The sequence below is a fragment of the Oryx dammah genome, unplaced genomic scaffold (assembly GCF_014754425.2).
Source record: "Oryx dammah isolate SB20612 unplaced genomic scaffold, SCBI_Odam_1.1 HiC_scaffold_28, whole genome shotgun sequence".
Lineage (NCBI taxonomy): Eukaryota > Metazoa > Chordata > Mammalia > Artiodactyla > Bovidae > Oryx > Oryx dammah.
The window spans coordinates 78,689,579-78,711,950 of NW_024070212.1; the positions used below are offsets into that span (position 1 = coordinate 78,689,579).

A 22,372-nucleotide genomic window follows, 5' to 3' on the forward strand; every position below is an offset into this window, starting at 1 on the left:
TCAGCTCCCTTTCCTGAGTCAGGGAAAGCTTTGCAGTGTAATTTACACTCCAAAGCCTCCCTTAGGACTAGGATGAGGCTGGAACGTCACTTAAAATCAAATTCTGGCTTGCTTTCTCCTTTCTTCCTTCTCCTGTTAACTTCACTTCTTTACTTGTTTCTTCTGAGAGTTCATCCTGAATAAGTCACCAACCCACAAATCCTCATCTTAGTGACTGATGGAGAACCAGAGACAAGGCAAGGCCTCAAATCGTTTTTACATTTGTCTCCCCACACTGGCACTGCAGGTATTAGTGTGCTCAGTCACATCTAACTCTTTGAGATCCCATGGACTGTAGTACACCAGGATCCTCTGTCCATGGAATTTTTCCAGGAAAAATGCTGGAGTGGGTTGCCATTTTCTCCTCCAGGGGATCTTCCTGACGCAGGGGTCAAAACTGCCTCTTCTGCATTGGCAGATGGATTCTTTACCACTGAGCCGCCTGGGAAGGCATTCAGCATCTTAATTCAAACTGATGCTCATGGTGAGCTGCTAGCAGGAAGACCACAAAGGAAATTGAAAAGCACAGGGTTTACCTAGAGTGGCCAGCTGTTTGAAGTGGAGGCAAGCACTAGGCTGGCCCAGGAGGTCCAACCGGTGGTAGAGCAGCTTGCTGCTGGGGACAGTATTGAGGTTCTTCAGTTGTTTGACAGGTATTTCTGGTTGTATCACCACAATACAGAGAATGAAGGAAGTATCTTGGACCTGGGAAATTGACAAAGAAAATGTTAATACAGAAATGAAGGTTCCTAGAGATAATAAGTTGGTCAACATTACTTTCTGCTATCTCTGCTTCTAACCCACACAAAAATACGTGATGAGTGAAGGGAAGATGGGAAGATGGGGTAATAGAAAATGGTTCTGGCAAAAAATTACATTTATTTTTCTTTCTGATCGAGGGAACTTAATGCATGTAACAGAAAATCATGGAGTTGATGAAGGGATTAGAAAATAGTCTCTCTAAAACAGTAACCCTAGTCCTCTTTTGCTTATTTAAGCTAATGGATACAAGCTGGAACATGGCATACGAATACAACATTTATTTCTGTTTGGGTTGGAAATGCGTTGTAAAATATACAGTTGGTTTTGCAGTGAGTGTTCCGAGAATTGAGTATTTTAAATGCCAATTATGAATCCATATAACACAGCCTGTACAGAATCCGGTTTACTCATTCTATTCCCAATGAACACTTCTCATGAACAGTGTGAACCCTATTGCTTCCTAGCAAAGCTGGCTTGACTTGTCCTTTCAGACCAGGAAAGGCAAATGTGTTGTAATTTGGCCTAATTTAAGCTCCTATGTAGAGACAGAAGTTCTTTCAGATTCATTCTGCTCCTAGAAATGGATGCTTGAATAAAATTTGGTGGGAAAAATGTCTACATGAATCAAAGGCCAAGTCAAGCTATGTAGTTCTAGCTCCTTGTCTTAAAAATACAAGAAAGTCAAACTTCTCTAAGTTCATTATATTAAGAGCTGAACAGAATATATTTTAAAGGTGGTTTGTAAATAAATGAAAAGAGTGATAACCAGCAAAGTCAGAACTAAAAGATGGCCAGAATCAAAGCAACTCAAAAGATAATTTAACAATTAAGGAGAAATTTTTTTAACTAGGCAGGTTAGAGTTAAGTATAATACGTGGTTTCTGAGGATAGCTGCAGAGTCTTTTTAAACACAGGGGAATTTGCATCTTCCTGGAATTGCTTTCAAGTACTGCTGCCAAGGATATTCAATTACATTAGCAAATTTAATCCTCTTCCTCAACCCAACAAGTTAGAAAGAGTATTCTGAAGTGGCGTTTACTATTTGCCCTCTTCCTGTCTCAGCATCTTTTGAGTTTGCTTCCTGTGCTGCAGGAAGTTCTATGCTGCTGCTGCTGCTAAGTCACTTCAGTCGTGTCTGACTCTGTGCGACCCCACAGACGGCAGCCCACCAGGATCCTCCAACCTGGGATTCTCTAGGCAAGAACACTGGAGTGGGTTGCCATTTCATTCTCCAATGCATGAAAGTGAAAAGTGAAAGTGAAGTCGCTCAGTCGTGTCCAACTGTTCACGACCCCACGGACTGCAGCCTACCAGGCTCCTCTGTCCCTGGGTTTTTCCAGGCAAGAGTACTGGAGTGGGTTGCCATTACCTTCTCCGAAGGAAGTTCTATAGGAGAATTCTTATTCTCTTATCAGAATTCTATAAGAGAAAAAAGTCAATTCTGTAAGATAAAAATTCTTTCTCTTCAAGGGTCAATTATATAAGAGAGAGAGAAAAAAGAACTACCCTAAGCATCTAAAAGCAACACTTCATAATTTCTAGCTGGAAAGGAAAACAGATTTCAAAATAGGTCTCCTTGCTATTGTGTTCTTAGCTGAAAAAGTAGTTTCTTGCATTAAGGAATTATGTATAACATATCTAGAAGTGGCCTCCATGAGTGGGGAGGGGTTTTTTCACTGATTATCCATGGGATTCATGTTTTGAAGTGAACCATGCCTGTACAACACTGGAATGTTGCAATCCCTTCTGATATTAGTCAGTATTTCCTTCTGTCACAGCATGCAGCCTCCTCAATGCTCACAGACAGACTTGTGTTGCATAGTGACAAAGTAGTAATCTCTTAATGCTGCTAACATAATCTCTCATGTTACATTTAAATTAACTCAGTGAAATAATCCATCAATATCTGCTATATCTATGGATGCCAAGAAGTTTAACCAATTATTATCAACATCAACTAAATATATTTAAATTATATTTAGTAGAAGAATCCATTTCATTCCAGAGGACAAGAGTACTTACTCCCCTCCTTCTGCTGATGTAACTAGAGAGAGCTTAAAAATTCTTGTTCTTCTTCCTGGGTAATCAGACAAGCCTTTTAACTTCAATCTTATTATTTATTACCACTTTAAATGTTCACTTAACAGTGATGTTCTTGACAACTGATGTTGGAGAAGACTCTTCAGAATCCCTTGGACAGCAAGGAGATCAAACCAGTCAATTCTAAAGGAAATCAACACTGAATATTCACTGGAAGGACTGATGCTGAAGCTGAAGCTCTGATACTTTGGCTACCTGATGTGAAGAACTGACTCATTGGAAAAGATCCTAATGCTGGGAAAGATTGAAGACAGGAGGAGAAAGGGATGACAGAGGATGAGATGGTTGGATGGCATCACTGACTCGATGGACATGAGTTTGAGCAAGCTCTGGGAGTTGGTGATGGACAGGGAAGCCTGGCGTGCTGCAGTCCATGGGGTCATAAAGAGTTGGACACAACTGAGCGACTGAAATGAACTGACATTTTCAGAACTCTGAGAAAGTTAACACTTCTACCTGAAGTGATTACATGATTATATTCATTTGGCTAAGTAGAGTGGCCAAAATGTGTCAATACCATGGAAGAAAGACAGTCTTTATAAAGATTATACTTCCCCAAATGTTAATACTAGGTTTATTTACTATACAAAGAAGGTCTTAAAATGCCTCTATTTCCTTCTCTTTTAATGCCTACAAATATTAATACAGATTTTTTTTTTATCAGGATGTACCTGAGTTGCTTTCAATTAGGATACAGTATAAGATAAGCAATCTCCAATTTTAAATATAAAAGTATTTTTCAATTCAGAATTCTGGTGTCTGGCTCACTCTTTCTGATGTGAAAAATTAAGCAATTAGTCCTTATTTAAAAATTGTATGTTTATAAAGGGCAGATGGTAAATCATTACAAAAAGAAAAAAATTCCTGAAAATGAGCTGTCTCAGAGAGTTTTGAAACAGACATTGACTTTTTGCTGTATTATCAGCAAAATATCAGTAGAATTAGGCTGATAAACATAAGCTTCTCAAATGGTCTTAGTATTTTGTTTAGTTTCATTTCTATTTTAGAAATTGCTGTTGCCTTATGATTCCATAAAAAGCAAATAAGAAGATCATAAGAGAGTCGTGTCTAGAGGCATGTTGGCTTCTCCTGATTCCTATGTAGACAGTGCACGGAGGTGTTGAACTGTGAATCCACTGCTAAGCTGGAAGCTCTGTGAGGGCAGGAAATATCATTCTTCTTTGTCCTTCTTTGACTGTTCACAGTCAATCTTCAACAGCAGTACTTAAAAGGATGAATAAACAGATCCATTTAGGGTCGACAACACATATGAAAAACATTAGAGGGCTTCCCTGGTGGCTCAGAGGTTAAAGCGTCTGCCTGCAATGTGGGAGACCTGGGTTCAATCCGTGGGTTGGGAAGATCCCCTGGAGAAGGAAATGGCAACCCACTCCAGCATTCTTGCCTGGAGAACCCCACGGACGGAGGAGCCTGGTGGGCTACAGTCCACGGGGTTGCAGAGTCGGACACAACTGAGTGACTTAAAAAAATAAATAAATAAAATAAAAACATCAGAAATGGCCTTCTAAGAGAATCTCGAGTATGACTGTATTTTAAGTTTAGTGATTATTACTGAATGATAGAAAAAAAAGATCAAAGTCTACTCTTCTTTTGGTCAATTAGAGTATTTAGGGCCCCATAAAAGCCCTGTTATGCTATGCTTGGGAGAGGGAGTTAAGGACAAAAACATCAAGTAAGATGGGTGGTGTGTGTCAGATTCTATTTCTCTATGATTCTTTGAGGCTCAGTGTTCTTTTTTAAAAATGTTTATTTCAAATAGGATATAGTGTAAGATAAGCAATCTCCAATTTTAAATATAAAAGTATTTTTCAATTCAAAATTCTGGTGTCCGGCTCACTCTTTCTGGTGTGAAAAATTAACCCTGCAGCATGCAGGATCTTCCTTGTTGCAAGTGGGCTTCTCTCTAGTTAAGGCGTATGGGGCTTAGCAGCCTCTAGGCATATGGGAACTTAATTTCCCAACCATGAATCAAACCCGTGTTCCCTGCATTGCAAGGTGGATCCCTAACCACTATACCACAAGGGAAGTCCCCTGAAGCTGAAGAGTCTGAATGAGGCTAGTGAAAGAAACCTGCAGTGGGTAGCACAGGCGTGGCTAGCAATCTGCTTGTGGACATGGGGGCAGTACACATTGTAATCTAAATCTTTCTTTTCCTTGGCATCAGTGGAGGACATTCATGCTTTTGTATATCCTTTTCAATGCCCAGCTTCCACAATCTAAGCTGAAAATGATAAAAAACAAACTGATGCTGTTGTTCAGTTGCTCAGTTGTGTCTGACTCTTTGTGACCCCGCGGACTGTAGCACACCAGGGTTCCCTGTCCTTCACTATCTCCTAGAGTTTGTTCAAACTCATGTCCATTGAGTCAGTGATGCTATCTTGCCATCTCATCCTCTGCTGCCGTCTTCTCTTTTTGCCTTCAATCTTTCCCAGCATCAGGGTCTTTTCCAATGAGTTGGCTCTTTGCATCAGGTGGCCCAAGTATTGGAGCTTCAGCATTAGTCCTTCCAATGAGTATTCAGGGTTGATTTCCTTTAGGATGGACTGACTTGATCTTGCTCCAACTGGATACAATCTAAATGTGTATTCATGTGACTCAGAAGAAATTTGGTCAATCTGTATAATGTAGTACAGAGCCATTAAATGTGTTTTCACACATAGAGATACATGCCTGTGTGTGAATAATAGTTTCCTGAAATTGATCAGAGTGGTTACCTCTGGGAAATGGGAGGTCAAACTCAGGAGGGGAAAGGGCAGAGTTCACTCTCTATTTTTTTTTTAATATGGTTTGATTTATTCATCATGAGTAATTAATGGTTTTGTAAACAAAAAAGGGAAAAATATAACGTTTCTATGGAATCTCTTCTTTTTGCAATCACTTTACAACAGATTAGTAACATTACCAGACTGCAATTCCCTAGAATTTCTGCATCAGGAGGAATGTTCCATCCTGCACCTCCTTGAAGCAAAGGAGGCTTCCTCGCACTCACCATCTTCCAGGCATAGCTAACATTGTAGGCCTCCTTTCCAGTCTCCCTCAGCTTGTTTATGTGCCAGGACAGAGATGAGTTCACAGGGACTGCGATAATCTGGCTGCCCAGAGGGAGGCTGCATTGGCAAACAGAATGAAACACTTCAGGCAAAAGATAAAATGAAGCACTTAATTAAAGGCAGGGAAGATGCTGGGAGTCATTGACCACCTCCTGATTTTGAAAAGCAATGAAGCTCATCACTTTTGAAAGAGATAATATGAGATTTTCAATGTTGTAAAAGCATTATGTCAGCTCTGCACTGAAAACATTCCTTCCTCTCTACCCCTGCCCCCTGATTCTAATTCTTTCCAGAGACTAACTTGTCTCAAATCACTCAGTCATTAATTTACAACCAATGAGCACAAAGACCCGTTTCTCTGTAGGTTACCATCTGCCAAAATAATGTATCATGGTTGGAAAAAATCCAATCTGTTCCTTATTTCAAGAGAAAATGTTGTATATGATTGTGCTGTCAACTTGGAATGGACAGTGCTTTGCCAAGCTATTTTTTGGCACGCTCTAGAGCTGGTCCTCAACTTAACCTCTGATTTTGCCAACAATTTCCAATTTGGTGTAACTGGAGTATCTTTAAAAATGAGATGAGATATATCTGATTTTACAACTAAAGGCAATGTGAACATAAGAATTTATTAGACATTCACCCCAAATAATAGTTCTAAGAGATCGTACCTACTTTACAAAGTAAACAAAATTTTGACTATTATTCTTATATCAAAAACCATACTCTTGATAACATTAAAATAATTTACATACTTGCTTTATTTATTATAAACACTCATATTTGACCTCAATAGATCCTATTCCCATAGGAAAAAACAAGATATTATGACCCTCACCTTTTCCTTACCTTAGGATATTTTGCCGAACCAACTCAAATTTGGGGATATTTTCATAATGAATGATGTCAGTGTGAAGGGGGGGTTCTGAGAGTAAATATGGCCTGGTAAGAGATGGATGCATAAGGGTATACCCTGAAATAAGAAAAAAAATAACATACACACTATGGGAAACATGTTGTAGGAAGAACTGATTCTAATAAAAGTGCTCATCATAGATTTGAAATGTGGGATATTCTGAAAGGGCTGTTCAACACTCAGCTTCTCAGTCTGTAACTCAGGAGTCCAATAAAACCTGAACTTGTTTTATGCTTTCTTGCATAAAACTTTGGAAGTGTAGCAAGATGTCTTAAATTATTGAACATCTCCCTAATCAAGAATATTTGGGAGGTACTGACCATTTGGTTTTCATTTTGTAAAATCTATCACATTAACCTTAATGTCAGTAAATATTAAGAAAACAAAATAGACCAAAAAAAGATCCAAAGGATCACTTCTATGTTTCATTCAATTCTCAAGTCTAATTTCCTGATGGTTATAAGTAGCTATTACCTACCCCTCAACACAAGATAGAAACAAACGCACAAGCTTCAGATTCATTCTGCCATTGTTATGGTGTTCTATGATAAATATGTAGTCCTAGTCACACTTTTTCTACAAATACCGTCATTTTCCTACTTTATTAGTATCAGAATCTCTGCAGATGACTTTTCTTCTGGATGTTAAAGAAACCGTTCTTTCCTATGTAAGTTTTAGTAGATTACCTTTGTCATCTATGAGGAACGTATAGGAAGCCAAGGAGTCTTGGTAATACGTCACGTCTTCAAGGATGTAAGCCAGGTTCACGTCCACACCTACAATTCCCAGAAGGAGGTTTCCAAAATAACAGGGTTTACTTACAGTCATTATCAAACCTATGGGTTAAAAACAAAATAAAAAGTCCAAATATGTCAGAGAAGGCACTGAACAAAGGCTGGTGCTGTGCTCTAGGCACTGCGAAGACTGCAAACAGTATTTTAATTTGCTCTGAAGAAGTTTCCTGTGTGGCACAGTAGCCAAGCCTTTGCTGACAGCATAAAGGAGTTATAAGTGAGGGAAATAGACTCTTTAGGAATTCAGACATCTGCATTAACTTAAATGGAGGTAATTTGTACCTTTTCCACTATTTTTTCACCTAAAAGGATATGACAATCCAGATCCATACAAAACATCAGCAACATATATATCATTCTACTTCTGAAATGGGGATGATTCAACTGACTTTGCAAGACCACTGGACAAAGAATCTAACATTCTGGGCTCTAGCCCAACTGTGCCCTTTATGTATCATACATATGATACTGGACATAACTTTGAGCCTTGATCTTCATGTCCATTTAAAGGACACAGCACTAATTAGCTTACCAATTTGTGTGCTGTGCTGCGCTCAGTCATTCAGTCATGTCTGACTCTTTTGTGACCCCATGAACTGTAGCCCGCCAGGCTCCTCTGTCCATGGAAGCTTCTGGGCAAGAATACTGGAGTGAATTGCCATTTCCTTCTCCAGGGGACCTTCCCAACACAGGGATTGAACCCGCCTCCCATGTCTCCTGCATTGCAGGTGGATTCTTTACTGCTGAGCCACCAAGCAAGCTCACCTTACTCATTTCTAGTGGATGTTAAATGAAAGAGATTATGGATAAAGGAAAGCTTATTAGGTATTCTATTTTATTAATGAATCCTATAAAAAATAAAACCAGAAAGATAGTGAGAAAACTAAAACATAGAAAGGTACAGAATCTTATGATCTGGCCACTTAGAACTCTGAGCAGCTAAAGGAGCCATTAAAGTTCTAAGGGAATGTATTTCTAGTCACTTGGGCCAAGAGCTTGCAAACACTTACATAAATGGTCAGATAGTAGATATTTTAGGCTTTGTGAGCTATTTAACCTCTGGTGCATATTTTTTCTTTTTTTTCTAACAAATCTTTAAAAACATAAAAACCATTCTTAGCTCATAGGCCATATAATAGGATAAATAGGGAAAGAGAAAAGCCAAGCGGAGGAAGACCTGCAGAAGTAGAAGGCATGAACAGTGGTCAACGCATTGCCCGGAGCAGCAGAACAACTGGGGTCTCTTCTCATTTCTACTACTGAGTTGGCTAAGATGTGCCACCTCTCTGAATGCGTCTCCTTGTGCATTATATGGGGAGCTGAGACAAAGTGATCTCTAGGACCCTGACAATTCTACAATCCCATGGTTCTAATGAGGTTGCAAAGAATTGGACACAACTTATTGACTGAACAACAACACATGGTTTTAAATAAAATTTAGAACAAAAAGATGGATAGTTTCTCTCCATCTTGCTCTTATGTCTTAGCATACTTTATTTGTCACAGTGGGATAAAGAGTCCTCTGTCCAAATTGATAACTGAAAAGTAAGACTGCCTTTCTTGATGACATGTTCATGCCTACGAGCATGGCAGAAAGCCATTCTTGTATCAACACCTAGGAAAGGGATTTAAATCACCTTGAAGACTTCTACAGAGAGAATAGTGTCTGATGTCCACTCAAAATATTATTGAGTTATGACTGCAAAGGCCAATTATATGTACCACTTGAAAGGAAGAAGTGGATACAACACTTCTGTAAGACAAGTAAGTTTTGGGTATATAATGTACAGAGCATAGGGACTATAGTTATAGTTATTAGTATTGCACATTTGAAAGTTGCTTTGGGTAGATCTTAAAAGTTCTTAACACATGAAGTAAATTATAACTACATGAAGTACATAGACTTGCATTTTAAAAGAAATATGTCTAGTAACTGATGCTTGAATCTGTGGAGATTTTGAATTAGAGCCATCTAAACATGAGTTTCTTTAGACTCAGGGTCCCCTTGTTATGGAGTTAGAGGAAGTGTCACCCAGTAATTCCAGGGAGTGAAAGTACAAAGATGAATATGATATACTCTAGTAGGGGAATGCAGCAGATCAGTAGATAGTGATTGAAACCCACTGCATGGGAGTCATAAAACAGACCCCAAGGACTAAACTTTGGAAAGCATCAGCTTTGCATATAATTCAATTTAAAGCATACATGGTAGCTTCTGGATGGAAAATTTGGGGAAGGGTCCCACTCTACATGATACCGCTAACGGTAACTGAACTTGACTACGTAATCCTCTCTGCTTGATCGGGACTCAGTCTCCACACCTGTCTCAATTCCTTTCACACAGAATTGTCATGTTCCATTGAGCTATTTTTCTCTTATCTGATTAAAATACTTCTTGAGGGTGAGGTATGTGTCTCGTCCATCCCTGCCTGACAAAATGCTTTACTGGCACTCAGCCACATTGGTAAAATGTATAAATTGCCATTCGCATTTAAGACCTGACATCTCCCTATAAAAGGAAATAACCTTATGTAAAGGCATGAGTTTCTATTCTATACACATCTGTTGGCCCTGCCAGAACTAGGAAGGAAAAAGAAATTGAGGTGTGGCAGTAGCTACCATGCTTCTTCCCTATAGAAAGAACATATCTACTGAACTTCTATAAATCATAGCCTCTATAACATTTATTACTTTTTATATGTGAGTTTTCTCTGAATATTGTGAAAATTCCTAGCAAATGGAACTTAAAAACAAGATCTCATATGGTGATGCTGTTTGCCTAGTAATTAGCTGCCTCTTAAACTTCCTTATCAAGAGAAGATGAGAGGGAAGGATGCAGGGGAAAAGGATAAGCAAGAAATTGAGGAAAAGAAAAAACTGTATTTTTACTGAGCACACAGTGTTGGCCTGGCTTTCCTCTAGATGCTTTAAATATACTAGTGCATTTAATCTTCACAATTACTTTGATGGAAATGTTATTTTTCCTGCTTTAAAGACTAAAAATTTAATCATATGAAGATTACCTGACACTTTCCCTGACATTGTATTATGGGTAACTTGTGAAATCAGGATATTAATGACAATAATAGTAGTAATAAAAAAAACAAAATAATAAATCTAGATCAGTTAATTATTACTGAAAGGTATTTTGGACACTAATAGATAAGAGATAAGAAAGCCTTCTTCAGCGATCAATGCAAAGAAATAGAGGAAAAGAACAGAATGGGAAAGACTAGAGATCTCTTCAAGAAAATTAGAGATACCAAGGGAACATTTCATGCAAAGATGGGCTTGATAAAGGACAGAAATGGTATGGATCTAACAGAAGCAGAAGATATTAAGAAGAAGTGGCAAGAATACACAGAAGAACTGTACAAAAAAGACCCGGATAATCACGATGGTGTGATCACTCATTTAGAGCCAGACCTCCTGGAGTGTGAAGTCAAGTGGGCCTTAGAAAGCATCACTATGAACAAAACTAGTGGAGGTAATGGAATTCCAGTTGAGCTATTTCAAATCCTGAAAGATGATGCTGTGAAAGTGTTGCACTCAATATGCCAGCAAATTTGGAAAACTCAGCAGTGGCCACAGGACTGGAAAAGGTCAGTTTTCATTCGAATCCCAAAGAAAGGCAAAGCAAAAGAATGCTCAAACTACCGCACAATTGCACTCATCTCACATGCTAGTAAATTATCCAGTGCTCAAAATTCTCGAAGCCAGGCTTCAGCAGTACATGAACTGTGAACTTCCAGATGTTCAAGCTGGTTTTAGAAAAGGCAGAGGAACCAGAGATCAAATTGCCAGCATCCGCTGGATCATGGAAAAACCAAGAGAGTTCCAGAAAATCATCTATTTTTGCTTTATTGACTATGCCAAAGCATTTGACTGTGTGGATCACAATAAACTGTGGGAAATTCTGAGAGAGATGGGAATACCAGACCACCTGACCTGCCTCTTGAGAAATCTGTATGCAGGCCAGGAAGCAACAGTTAGAACTGGACATGGAACAACAGACTGGTTCCAAATAGGACAAGGAGTACGTCAAGGCTGTATATTGTCACCCTGTTTATTTAACTTCTATGCAGAGTACATCATGAGAAATGCTGGACTGGATGAAGCACAAGCTGGAATCAAGATTGCCAGGAGAAATATCAATAACCTCAGATATGCAGATGACACCACTCTTATGGCAGAAAGTGAAGAGGAACTAAAAAGCCTCTTGATGAAAGTGAAAGAGGGGAGTGAAAAAGTTGGCTTAAAGCTCAACATTCAGAAAATGAAGATCATGGCATCCGGTCCAATCACTTGATGGGAAATAGATGGGGAAACAGTGGAAACAGTGTCAGATTTTATTTTGGGGGCCTCCCAAATCACTGCAGATGGTGACTGCAGCCATGAAATTAAAAGATGCTTACTCCTTGGAAGAAAAGTTATGACCAACCTAGATAGCTTATTAAAAAGTAGAGATATTACTCTGCCAACTAAGGTCCATCTAGTCAAGGCTATGGTTTTTCCAGTAGTCATGTATGGATGTGAGAGTTGGAATGTGAAGAAGGCTGAGTGCCAAAGAATTAATGCTTTTGAACTGTGGTGTTGGGGAAGACTCTTGCGAGTTCCTTGGACTGCAAAGAGATCCAACCAGTCCATTCTGAAGGAGATCAGCCCTGGGATTTCTTTGGAAGGAATGATGCTAAAGCTGAAACTCCAGTACTTTGGGTACCTCATGCAAAGAGTTGACTCATTGGAAAAGACTGATGCTGGGAGCGATTGGGGGCAGGAGGCGAAGGGGACAACAGAAGATGAGATGGTTGGATGGTATCACTGACTCGATGGACATGGGTTTGGGTGGATTCTGGGAGTTGGTGATGGACAGGGAGGCCTGGCATGCTGTGGTTCATGGGCGACTGAGCAACTGAACTGAACTGAAATCTTATAAACTTAATAACCCAAAGATTTACTACATGAAAGATGTCGTGTTTTTGCAGATAACCAAATGTGAGTTAACAAGATTAAATACATTACCAAAAATAACAAGTGGTAGAGTAGGATTTGAAATCTTCTCCACGTCAAGCCTGTATCTATTTGACTACACTGTGTTGCCTTGCCTTTGATGCTGAATCCCAAGCACTTCTGCCTTATTTACCACTTGCTATGCAAAGTTACTCTTTAGTACCAAATTCACTTTTAGATTGGGGGGAATCCTCACAAAGCTTCTAGATGTACCCATTATGCTTTTTTTAACTGTTTATTTTTAATTGGAGGATAATTGCTTTACAATGTTGTATTGGTTTCTGCCACACATCAACATGAATCAGCTGTAAGAATACATAAGTTCCCTTCCTCTTGTACCTCCCTTCCACCTCCTATCCCAAGACCCATTATGTTGACTGAGGCTAGAGCAATGAGGAAGAAATAAGGCTGCAGATTTCTGTTCTAGAACATAGTACACACTGGGCTGGTGGCGGGGAGGCTATACAATCCTTTGACCAGAGAAAGGGATGCCCACTCTCCCTAATGCTCACATGGCAAATACTAAACAACATTTAAAAGCTACTATTTGACTCATGTCCACTTCTTTTTGCTTTCCTTCAGTAGGAAGTTTTCTCTGAACTCACCATCTCCCATCTCATCAGAGAAGGGGAGGCTAAAGACAGCTTCATCAATCATCCGGTTGGGAAGGTTGGTATAGAACCTGCCAACTGTGGTCTCCAGGTTACTCAGCTGGTTCAGCACCATCATGCTGCCCTTAATCACAGGCAAGGCTATCCGGTCCAGCACGCCATACTTTCCTGAGTTCTGTTCGGCCAGATCTCTTAGAAAAGCCAGCTCTTTCAAGCCAGTCACCCCATCTGAAATAGAAAGCCAAGGGAAGACAATGTGAAACAAACGTGTATATCTCTGGGATAGCCTTGTCATTTAGATCTAATAAGGGTCTCAGTGAGGTCTTGCAGTGCCAAAGAGATCTTTGCAGAGACAGGACTCAGGACACAGATACCAGTTCCTGCAGAGGAACAAAGCTGAAGGCATGATCTTTCCTCAAATAGTAACAAGGCCAAAGGAATTCTTCAAAAGGCAATGATGAAAAACACATGACTAAACAGAGGAGCCCCATTCAGCAAGGATTTCTTCCTTGAAAGTTTAATTATAAAATGTAAATTAGTTTTCTGCATTTAATATTTGAAAGCAAAAGTAATGATTAACAAGTCTGCATTTAATTTAAATTAGTAGATGAAGTTGTAAGAGTTTTAAAGGATTGAGGTTTGCCATTTCATTTCTTACCTCTTTGCCTATTAAACACTTGCCAAAGTCTCATGCAACTAAATGAAAGAATTATGGATTGTACTTAGTGATGTCTCCAAACCCCATTTCTTTAAACTCAGTTTAATTACAAATGTTTTCTTGTTTTATATTGTAGGGATAATACTGGATTTGATTTATTTAATATATATTTTTTATGTTTAGAGAGTTTAAAAATCTTTGTAAAAGATTCAGGCATACTGGGATGTATTGTTCTACAACATCTGTAATCTATAGCACAAAAATAAATTTAATAAACCTTTTTTAAAGTTTTGGTTTGCTATTGTTGGAACACAGTCAAAAGGATTAGTAACTGATCCCATATGGGTACCACTGTAAACAAATTCAAGTTATTTCAGTCACTACTGAAATTCTACCAATGAGTTTTAAAAAGATTTTTGCCTCATGTTCTTGAACTGTTTAGTCATTAAAAAAATCTAAGAGTTCATGGTTCACCTACCTTCAGTGACTATCATTTTTAAATAGGAAATATATATACTTCTAGCTTTGGAAGTCCATTTCTAAAATCATGGCAGGATCTAATGGATATAATTTCTTTCTTAACACATTGTATATAAATAATTTAGATTTTGCTCCACTCAGACAATGCTGAAGGAGAATCAGAATCAGATTATCATTGCCTTTGCTTGACACAGAATTGAAACGGGAGGTAAGTGGTATACTTCAGAGTAAAAGACAACACATAAAATGTGATTGATCCCTGATCTTACACCCTTGAGAAGCTTACAGGGGTGAATGATAAAAAGAGACAATTTGAGGCAATAAAAACATTTCCTTTTTTGTCATGTACTGCATGGCTCTTTCAAAATATACAAGAAAAGTAACAAACAGGAATATCTACTAGATAAAGAGCATAGCATAAGATACCAGGGATTGGGTTATTTTATGTCTCTCCATTATGAAGCATTATGCAGGGGTGGCAGCAGAATAAGTAGGGTGGCAGACTGGATTATTCTATCAACAATGTGGTCATGCTGGAAACGACATTTCCCAGAATCCCCTTTCTTCTATGCTTCCAGGTTAAACGTGGCCAAAAGTGAAGTGCTGTAACTTGAGAGGTGAAGTGAGATATGTTAAGAGACAGACACAGAGGGACCTGAAAGTTCCAGTTCATTCCACTCTTCTTATCTGTGTTCAGTTCCCTTTCCCAATTGCTGGCTTACTCACCAAGGGAAACCCAACCAAGGGCAGGCTCACTCCAGATGCTTCACTGAGAATTCAGAGAGAACAGCCACAAAGGGACAACAGCTTCTCAGACTTCTACACCAGACTTCCTACACAGTCTGCAGCGGTCCTAGTCTCTAGACATCCTTGCAAGCTTCAACTTGTTCACCCAGATCAGAGCTGGTTAATAACCTTTGAGTTGTCAATTCCTCTTTGCATCTTTACTCTTCCAGTTTCCCCCCATAATTGTGTACATTCTTACTCTCTTATTTTAAATTGAGGTATTGTGTTGGTTTCAGGTATACAGCAAAGTGATTCAGTTATATACATAAATATTTTTTCAGATTACTTTTCAATATAGGTTATTACAAGATATTGAATATGGTTCCCTGCATTATGCGGTAAATCTTTGTTGCTTATCTATTTTATATATACTGCTGCTGCTAAGTAGCTTCAGTCGTGTCGGACTCTGTGCAACCCCAGAGACGGCAGCCCACCAGGCTCCCCCGTCCCTGGGATTCTCCAGGCAAGAACACTGGAGTGGGTTGCCATTTCCTTCTCCAATGCATCAAAGGGAAAAGTGAAAGTGAAGTCACTCAGTCGTGTACGACTCCTAGCGATCCCATGGACTGCAGCCTTCCAGGCTCCTCTGTCCATGGGATTTTCCAGGCAAGAGTACTGGAGTGGGTTGCCATTGCCGTCTCCTAGGATCTGTTAATCCCATACTCTTAATTTATCCCTCCCTGACACCTTTTCCCTTTGGTAACTGTAAGTTTGTTTCCTATGTCTGTGAATCTGTTTCATATATAGATTCACTTGTATTATTATTATTTTTTTTAAGATTCCACATACAAGTGATATATTTGTCTTTCTTTATCTGACTTACTTCAGACTTAATTGTCCAGGTTCATCCATGTTACTATAAATGACAATGGTTCATTCTTTTTTATGGCTGAGTAATATTCCATTGCATACATTTACCACATCTTAAGCCAGTCATCTGTTGATGGGCAATTGGGTTGTTTCCATGTCTTTGCTATTAATAGTACTGCTATGAACATTGGGGTGCATGTATTTTTTTTTTTCGATTTGAGCTTTTGTTTTTCTCAGATAGAAGTTTAGGAGTGGGATTGCTAGATCATATGGTATCTCTCTTTTTAGTTTTTAAAGAAACTTCCATACTGTTTTCTACAGTGGCTGTACAAATTTACATTCTCATCAATAGTACATGCTCTTATTCTGATAATTAATTAATTTGATATACCACAATTTTCACTGTGATTCTGCTTCCCTATTTGAACTGACAGAATTAAGGGTATGTGTCAACCCTCTTGAGTAATGTTCAGAGATACTTTACAGAGAGGTGTGTCAGGCTAGCTTATGGGAAGAAAGAGAAAAGATGAGAGTGGTTAGGGGAAGTAACCATACGTTTCAAAAAGTGGAATTATCAGGGGCACAGCAAGTGCACATGATACTCCCATGGGAAAATCTAGGACCAGTGAAGAGATGGGTGATGCAAGAAAACTGCTCAGAATCTGCTTGAGCAGACCTGCAAAACACATGGGAAAGGCATGATCGCTTCCTTTTATGTCTCCTTACACCTGTTCTATTACCTTTAATTCATTTGCCTTGTCTATCTTCCTCACTGGGTCAAGGGCTTCTTGAAGACAAGAGATGTATAAAACAGCTCTAGGACCTCAGCACACTCTGTTGTATATGGTATGTGCTTCATAAGCACAACATATCTTGCATATTTATTATCAGAGCAACCCTATGGAGATTTTATTCTTTTTATTTGACAGATCGAAGTGAGGCCCCCAAGAGATTAAGTAACTAGCCATAAGCCACACGGCTAGCAAATGCAGATTGAAACTGAAAACCTCTAGACATCAGCCCCTGTGTTTTTCCATGTGCAAGCAGTCCACAAAATATCTGGAAAACAATCATGCTGGCCTAAATACAGATTCCTGGAACTATCTAGGAGGGTCTGATCACAAATCTGTAGACACTGCCTGGGAATCTGCATTTAAAGATGAATCTACCAGTAATCCTTATCCCATTAAAATGTAAGAACCAGTGCCCCTCAAGCCAGCTGGTTCTGCACAGAAACCTGGAAGTGGAGAGGGGAGATAAGAGACAACAGGTGAGGAGGAGTGTAAATCAAGCTGTGTTCTCTCAAGAACAAGAGAATGGGGCCACTTTGAACACTGAGAGCAAGGGGCCCAAAGAAGAGGAGGAGGAGCTGTGTGTTCACAGGTGGTGGGGGGGGGGCATGACACAGCGGGGAGCTAGAAAATCGGGCTGTCGTCAGACTGGAGGATGGTTAAATTGCTGGAGGGAAACTATTGAGTACTCTATCAGATTTGCCAGTTTAGTAAACTCTCTCAGACTGATTTAACAGCCACACAATCAGCCTTAATGAGCGCCTAGCAAGTGCCTGGCACCATCCTGGGTGTTCACTCAACGTCAGGGTTAGCCTTCACAAGAACTCTGTCAAGTAGACACTTCTCATTGCCACGACACAGCTACGAGAGGGAATAGGGAGAAAGCGGCACAGCTGGTGATTCTGCAGGTAAATGTGATATTCACAGTCCTGGTTTTAGAGAATAATCTAGGTTAGTACTTGGGCTTCCTGATCTTAAATCAATGAGATAAGTTAATAAGCTTCATCCAGTATCAAAATCCAAGTATATATGGAGAAACTTCCCCCTCCCCCCCCAAAAAAATGGAGCTGCACAGATGCCTGTGTAAGACCGTGTAACTGCAGAAGTTTTAGAAATGAAGAGCTGGCTGGACAAAGAGATGAAGAGACAGGGACATCCTGACACATGCCCTGAGTATCCGTATAAGGGGGAGAAAGCTGGGTTTGGGAAGGAATCTGCTCCTCATACCCTCATCAAAGCACCCTGTGATGGTTCTTTCATATTTTTTGAAAGCAGCATGCACTTAGAGAGAACATTTTATCTGAAAGAAAAGGATCTCGAAACACTACCTACCGTTCATGAGGGCGTAGGTGAGAATCATTACAGAGTTGTTTAGAAAGCTATTTTCTTCATTGATGACACGGAGAGTTGCCTTTTTATCTTCTTCTGAAGAGTCCTTTGATGTAATGCCAGCGGAAAGGTAAATGATGACCATGTCTGTATCTAAACAAACACATACAAACTGAATGTTACATCAGAGGCTGGCTAAAGGCAGCAACTCGTTTCTGTTCCACTGGACTGTCCTGCCTCAAGGACCTACTGGGCCCACTCTTCTTACTGCTGCCCGTCTGATGCTGAGCTTTCATCTCCCTGCTTCTGCTGCTCTTCCGTCCCGCCTGTCCTGGTCCACGAGGCCTCATTTAGCCAGTGTCAGGTAAAGAGATGCTCCTAATGAGTTTACTAGAGCAAAGAAGGCAAGTTCCTCCAGGCATCCACGGTTGTGGTAACTCAGCCATCCCAAATGGACGTCACTCCGGCCTTCTAAAATAGAGCATTCAGAACCTGATTTACTCTTTCCTCAGTGACCCAGGATCTTTACCAGGAATATACATTTTGGGGGATCTAGGCTTTAAAATGATGGTTCTTCCAGAGACTACTGAGATTTGCAAGGTTATCTGTCTCTATGCTAAGCAGTTTCAAACAAACATTTCTGTTTTAAAATTCATCAGTCTAGAAAGGCAGTAAATTAAAATAAAATAAAATAAAACGTGGACATAGGAGCCAAGTTGCCTGTGTCCACATCTCAACTGTGCTACTTTCAAGTAGTGTCTGGGTAGATTACCTAACCTTTCTATGCCAAAATCTCCTTATCTAAAACAAAATGAGGATAATGACCGTATTTACTTCACAGGGTTGCTATGAGGGCTAATTGGTTAATTTCAGAATGAAAGCAAAAGTATGATGGTGAATAGAAAATAAAAGCTTTAACACCAAACAAAAAAGAAAATCCTTGTATTGGCATGAAGAAGCACCTAGACTCTGGAGTAAAATGACTCTCCAGCTAGGGCTAATGACTGAGAACTCATTGTAGCTCACAGTGAAAACTTCTTTCAGGAGGATTTCCTCAAAAATTAAAGTGGTACATTTCCTATTACTAAAGATGCAAAGGCTGAATGACAGCTTTAATGGAAGGAGGGCAGTAAGCCAGCTGGATTTTATACTGTCTTTTTAACCTGAGATTCTCTGATTCAGCATCTATTTTTAAGATAACCTACACAGATATTCTTTTAATTGAGAAATAATGATTGATATGCTATACGCTTGTTTCTTTAGGTTCTTACAGTTGTCATTCATCTGAGATTGCTTTCTAGCTACTGGGGGAGGCAGCCTCCAGGTTGGTTCCCCAATGATCCCACTTCCTGATATTCACATCGCCGTGTGGTCTCTCTTTGAGGGTAGACTGGATTTAATGACAGAATGCAGCAGAGGTCATGGGGTGTCAAGAGATGGATTAGGTTACAGAAAGACCAGGCTTCCACCTGTGTGCTCTCTCTTGGGTAAGCCAGAGAGAATGTTGTGAGCTAGCCTATGAGAGGCAAGGAACTGAGGCCCTCAGAATCGAATCCTCCAGCAACCATGTGAGTGAACTTAGAAGCAGATCTTTCCCAAGTTGAACTCTGAGATGACAGACTCTCTGGCCAACAATTTGACCACAACCTCATAAGATACCTTTGGGCAGAGGCACCCAACCATGCTGTGCCCAGATTCCTTACCTATAAACACTGAGATAATAAATGTTTATTGTCTTAAGCCACTGGGTGTTGGATAATTTATTATCCAGGAACAGATTATTTAAAAAATCATCCTAACAATGATGAGAATACAATGACTGAATTTTCTTCCATTTGAAAATTTCCATTTTAGACTCTTTATTATGTAGAATTGAATAACAACAACTTGATGCTTTTGAACTGTGGTGTTGAAGAAGATTCTTAAGAGTCTCTTGGACCATAAGGAGATCCAACCAGTCCTTCTTAAAGGAAATCAGTCCTGAATATTCATTGGAAGGACTGATGCTGAAGCTAAGCTCCAATACTTTGGCCACCTGATGCAAAGAACCAACTCATTGGAAAAGACCCTGATGCTGGGAAAGATTAAAGGCGGGAGGAGAAGGGGATGACAGAGGAAGAGATGGTTGAATGGCATCATCACCAGTGCAATGGACATGAGTTTGAGTAGGCTCCGGGAGTCTGTGATGGACAGGGAAGCCTGACATGCTGCAATCCATGGGGTTGCAAAGAGTTGAATACGACTAAGCAACTGAACTGAACTGAAGACTTAATATATAAGCAAGCTTTAAAGCTAATTTTGATGCCTGAACAATTCTTTAATAAATATTAACTGCAAATTTAAATTACATATTTAAAATTAGGGTATGAAACCTGATGTAAAATCACTAGGGAATATCCTGATCTTAATCGATGTCAGTCTTTTTTCAATGTTGTAAACACAGTCCTATACATTTTTTTTTTTTTAGGATGCAAAACAGCTCACTTAAGTTTCAGACTGGGAAAAAAATACTATTTGACCCCAGTAGGTGGGATACAGATATATCATAAAATAAAGTATGATCTAAAGTTTGAGACAAACCAACACATGTGAGAAATTCCTGGACACTTTTAAGACTGACCTAAAGTGAACCCTTGGGTTTTCTTACTTGGCTTTATGACTCTGGATAAAACATACTGTCACTGACAGCTGGTCTTAGGCATAGGCCGTGACTGGAAAGCCAGAAGGCCTGCAGCCTGCAGCTCCTTTAGCTGCCAAGTGTTATTTTCTTTCCATCCCAACAATAAGATACATGTTCTGCAAGCATTCTCTCTGTCTCTGCCCAGCTCCTGACTCTGTTCCTGCCCCATTCTTAGGCAAAACTGAGTTATTTTTCTATTTTTAAATATCAGATCTGCCAAATTTGCTCTGATTTATTTTTCTACTTACTAGGATATCCCTGCTCTAATCACTTATGGGAACATTAAGCTTTGTGATTAATAATGTTAGGGATGAGTCATTACAGACAACTGGGGCAGAGCAAAGATATAGCATGTCCCTGGAAGAAAATGTAACCCTCTCCATGTGACAAGTCCCTGTGAAAGCCACCAGCATTCCTTGAAATGTCAAAGTGGGAAGAACAACTCAAATTTGGACTTTGCCCATGCCATTAGATCCCAACTCCTAACTGTCATATTCCTTCTGCTACAAAATGACCTCTCAACCGGTCATCCCCAAAACAAACCTAGGAAAAAAAATCCAAATGTGTTGATGGTATCTGTTACAGATCCACCATAGGACTGAAACAGAGTCAGCACTGAATAAAAGTTTTAGTTTTTCTTATTAGTACAAAGCAAATTAGCACAAAGCTACCATGACTTGGCCATGTGGCTCTTGTTCATATATGGCTATCAACATGGGGCAGATACTTGGTTTTCATGCACAGACTAATCCTTCCAATAACCTTATAAGGTAGGTCTTACTCATTGAGAAAATCCTACCAAATGGTCTTCAAAAAGTGCCAGGTACACAGTAGAGTAGATAATAAATACTTGTCTGTGGAGTGAATACAAGTTATGATATACAGTATAAATTCATAAGAGGAGTATGTAGACCCCTCACTATGCTATTGCCAAGGTGACTAATGGTCCTTGACTGTCTCTGGGCTAGGGGTCAAATTGGAATGTCTAGAGTATCTGCGTTCCTTTAGCCAGAGCAATAAGTCTTAAAGGAAACTGAATATCATTATAATCACAGCTAATATGTACTTAATATTTATGATGAGATCCTGGATCTTATTATCACCCTCAGTTTGCAGATGGAGGAAACCAGACTTGGAGAAATCAAGTAATTTACACAAGTTTCAAAAAATTTCAGAGGAGGAATTTGAGCACACATTGGTTGAAATTCAAAATCCGTATGCTTAACTACTATGTAACATTGCTTGAAAGCACCTCAAACCTTTCCTTAATAAACTAGGTAATACTAATTCCTGACGTGCTTCATTATGCAACCTAATCTGGGTTCTTCTTTCTTTGAACTACCAGTAGACACTGTAAAATGGAAGCCTGTGAGATAAACTTTAAAAAAAACATCTTACTTGGCCTAGAAAAAGACCCTTTTCACATTTAAAAAATAGTGCCGTCAAAATGTGTCCAAATCAGTGACTCTTCTTGCCATGTTTTTGCTCGCCAACATTAGGAAAATCCCCCAAAACCCAAAGGAGAAATGTTTCCT

General features: G+C 39.5%; 1 protein-coding gene across 2 annotated transcripts in view; it reads right to left on the reverse strand.

The window, feature by feature from the left end:
- Positions 1-22,372, reverse strand: part of CACHD1 (cache domain containing 1) — a 232,480-nt gene that overhangs the window by 35,244 nt on the left and 174,864 nt on the right. For both annotated transcript variants that reach the window (XM_040232671.1, XM_040232672.1), the window contains exons 8-13: positions 18,161-18,310; positions 13,298-13,531; positions 7,575-7,724; positions 6,822-6,945; positions 5,912-6,029; positions 576-744 (exon numbers count right to left, since the gene is read on the reverse strand). In XM_040232671.1, coding sequence (XP_040088605.1) covers positions 576-744; positions 5,912-6,029; positions 6,822-6,945; positions 7,575-7,724; positions 13,298-13,531; positions 18,161-18,310 — 945 coding nt within the window. The remainder of the gene's footprint in view (positions 1-575; positions 745-5,911; positions 6,030-6,821; positions 6,946-7,574; positions 7,725-13,297; positions 13,532-18,160; positions 18,311-22,372) is intronic.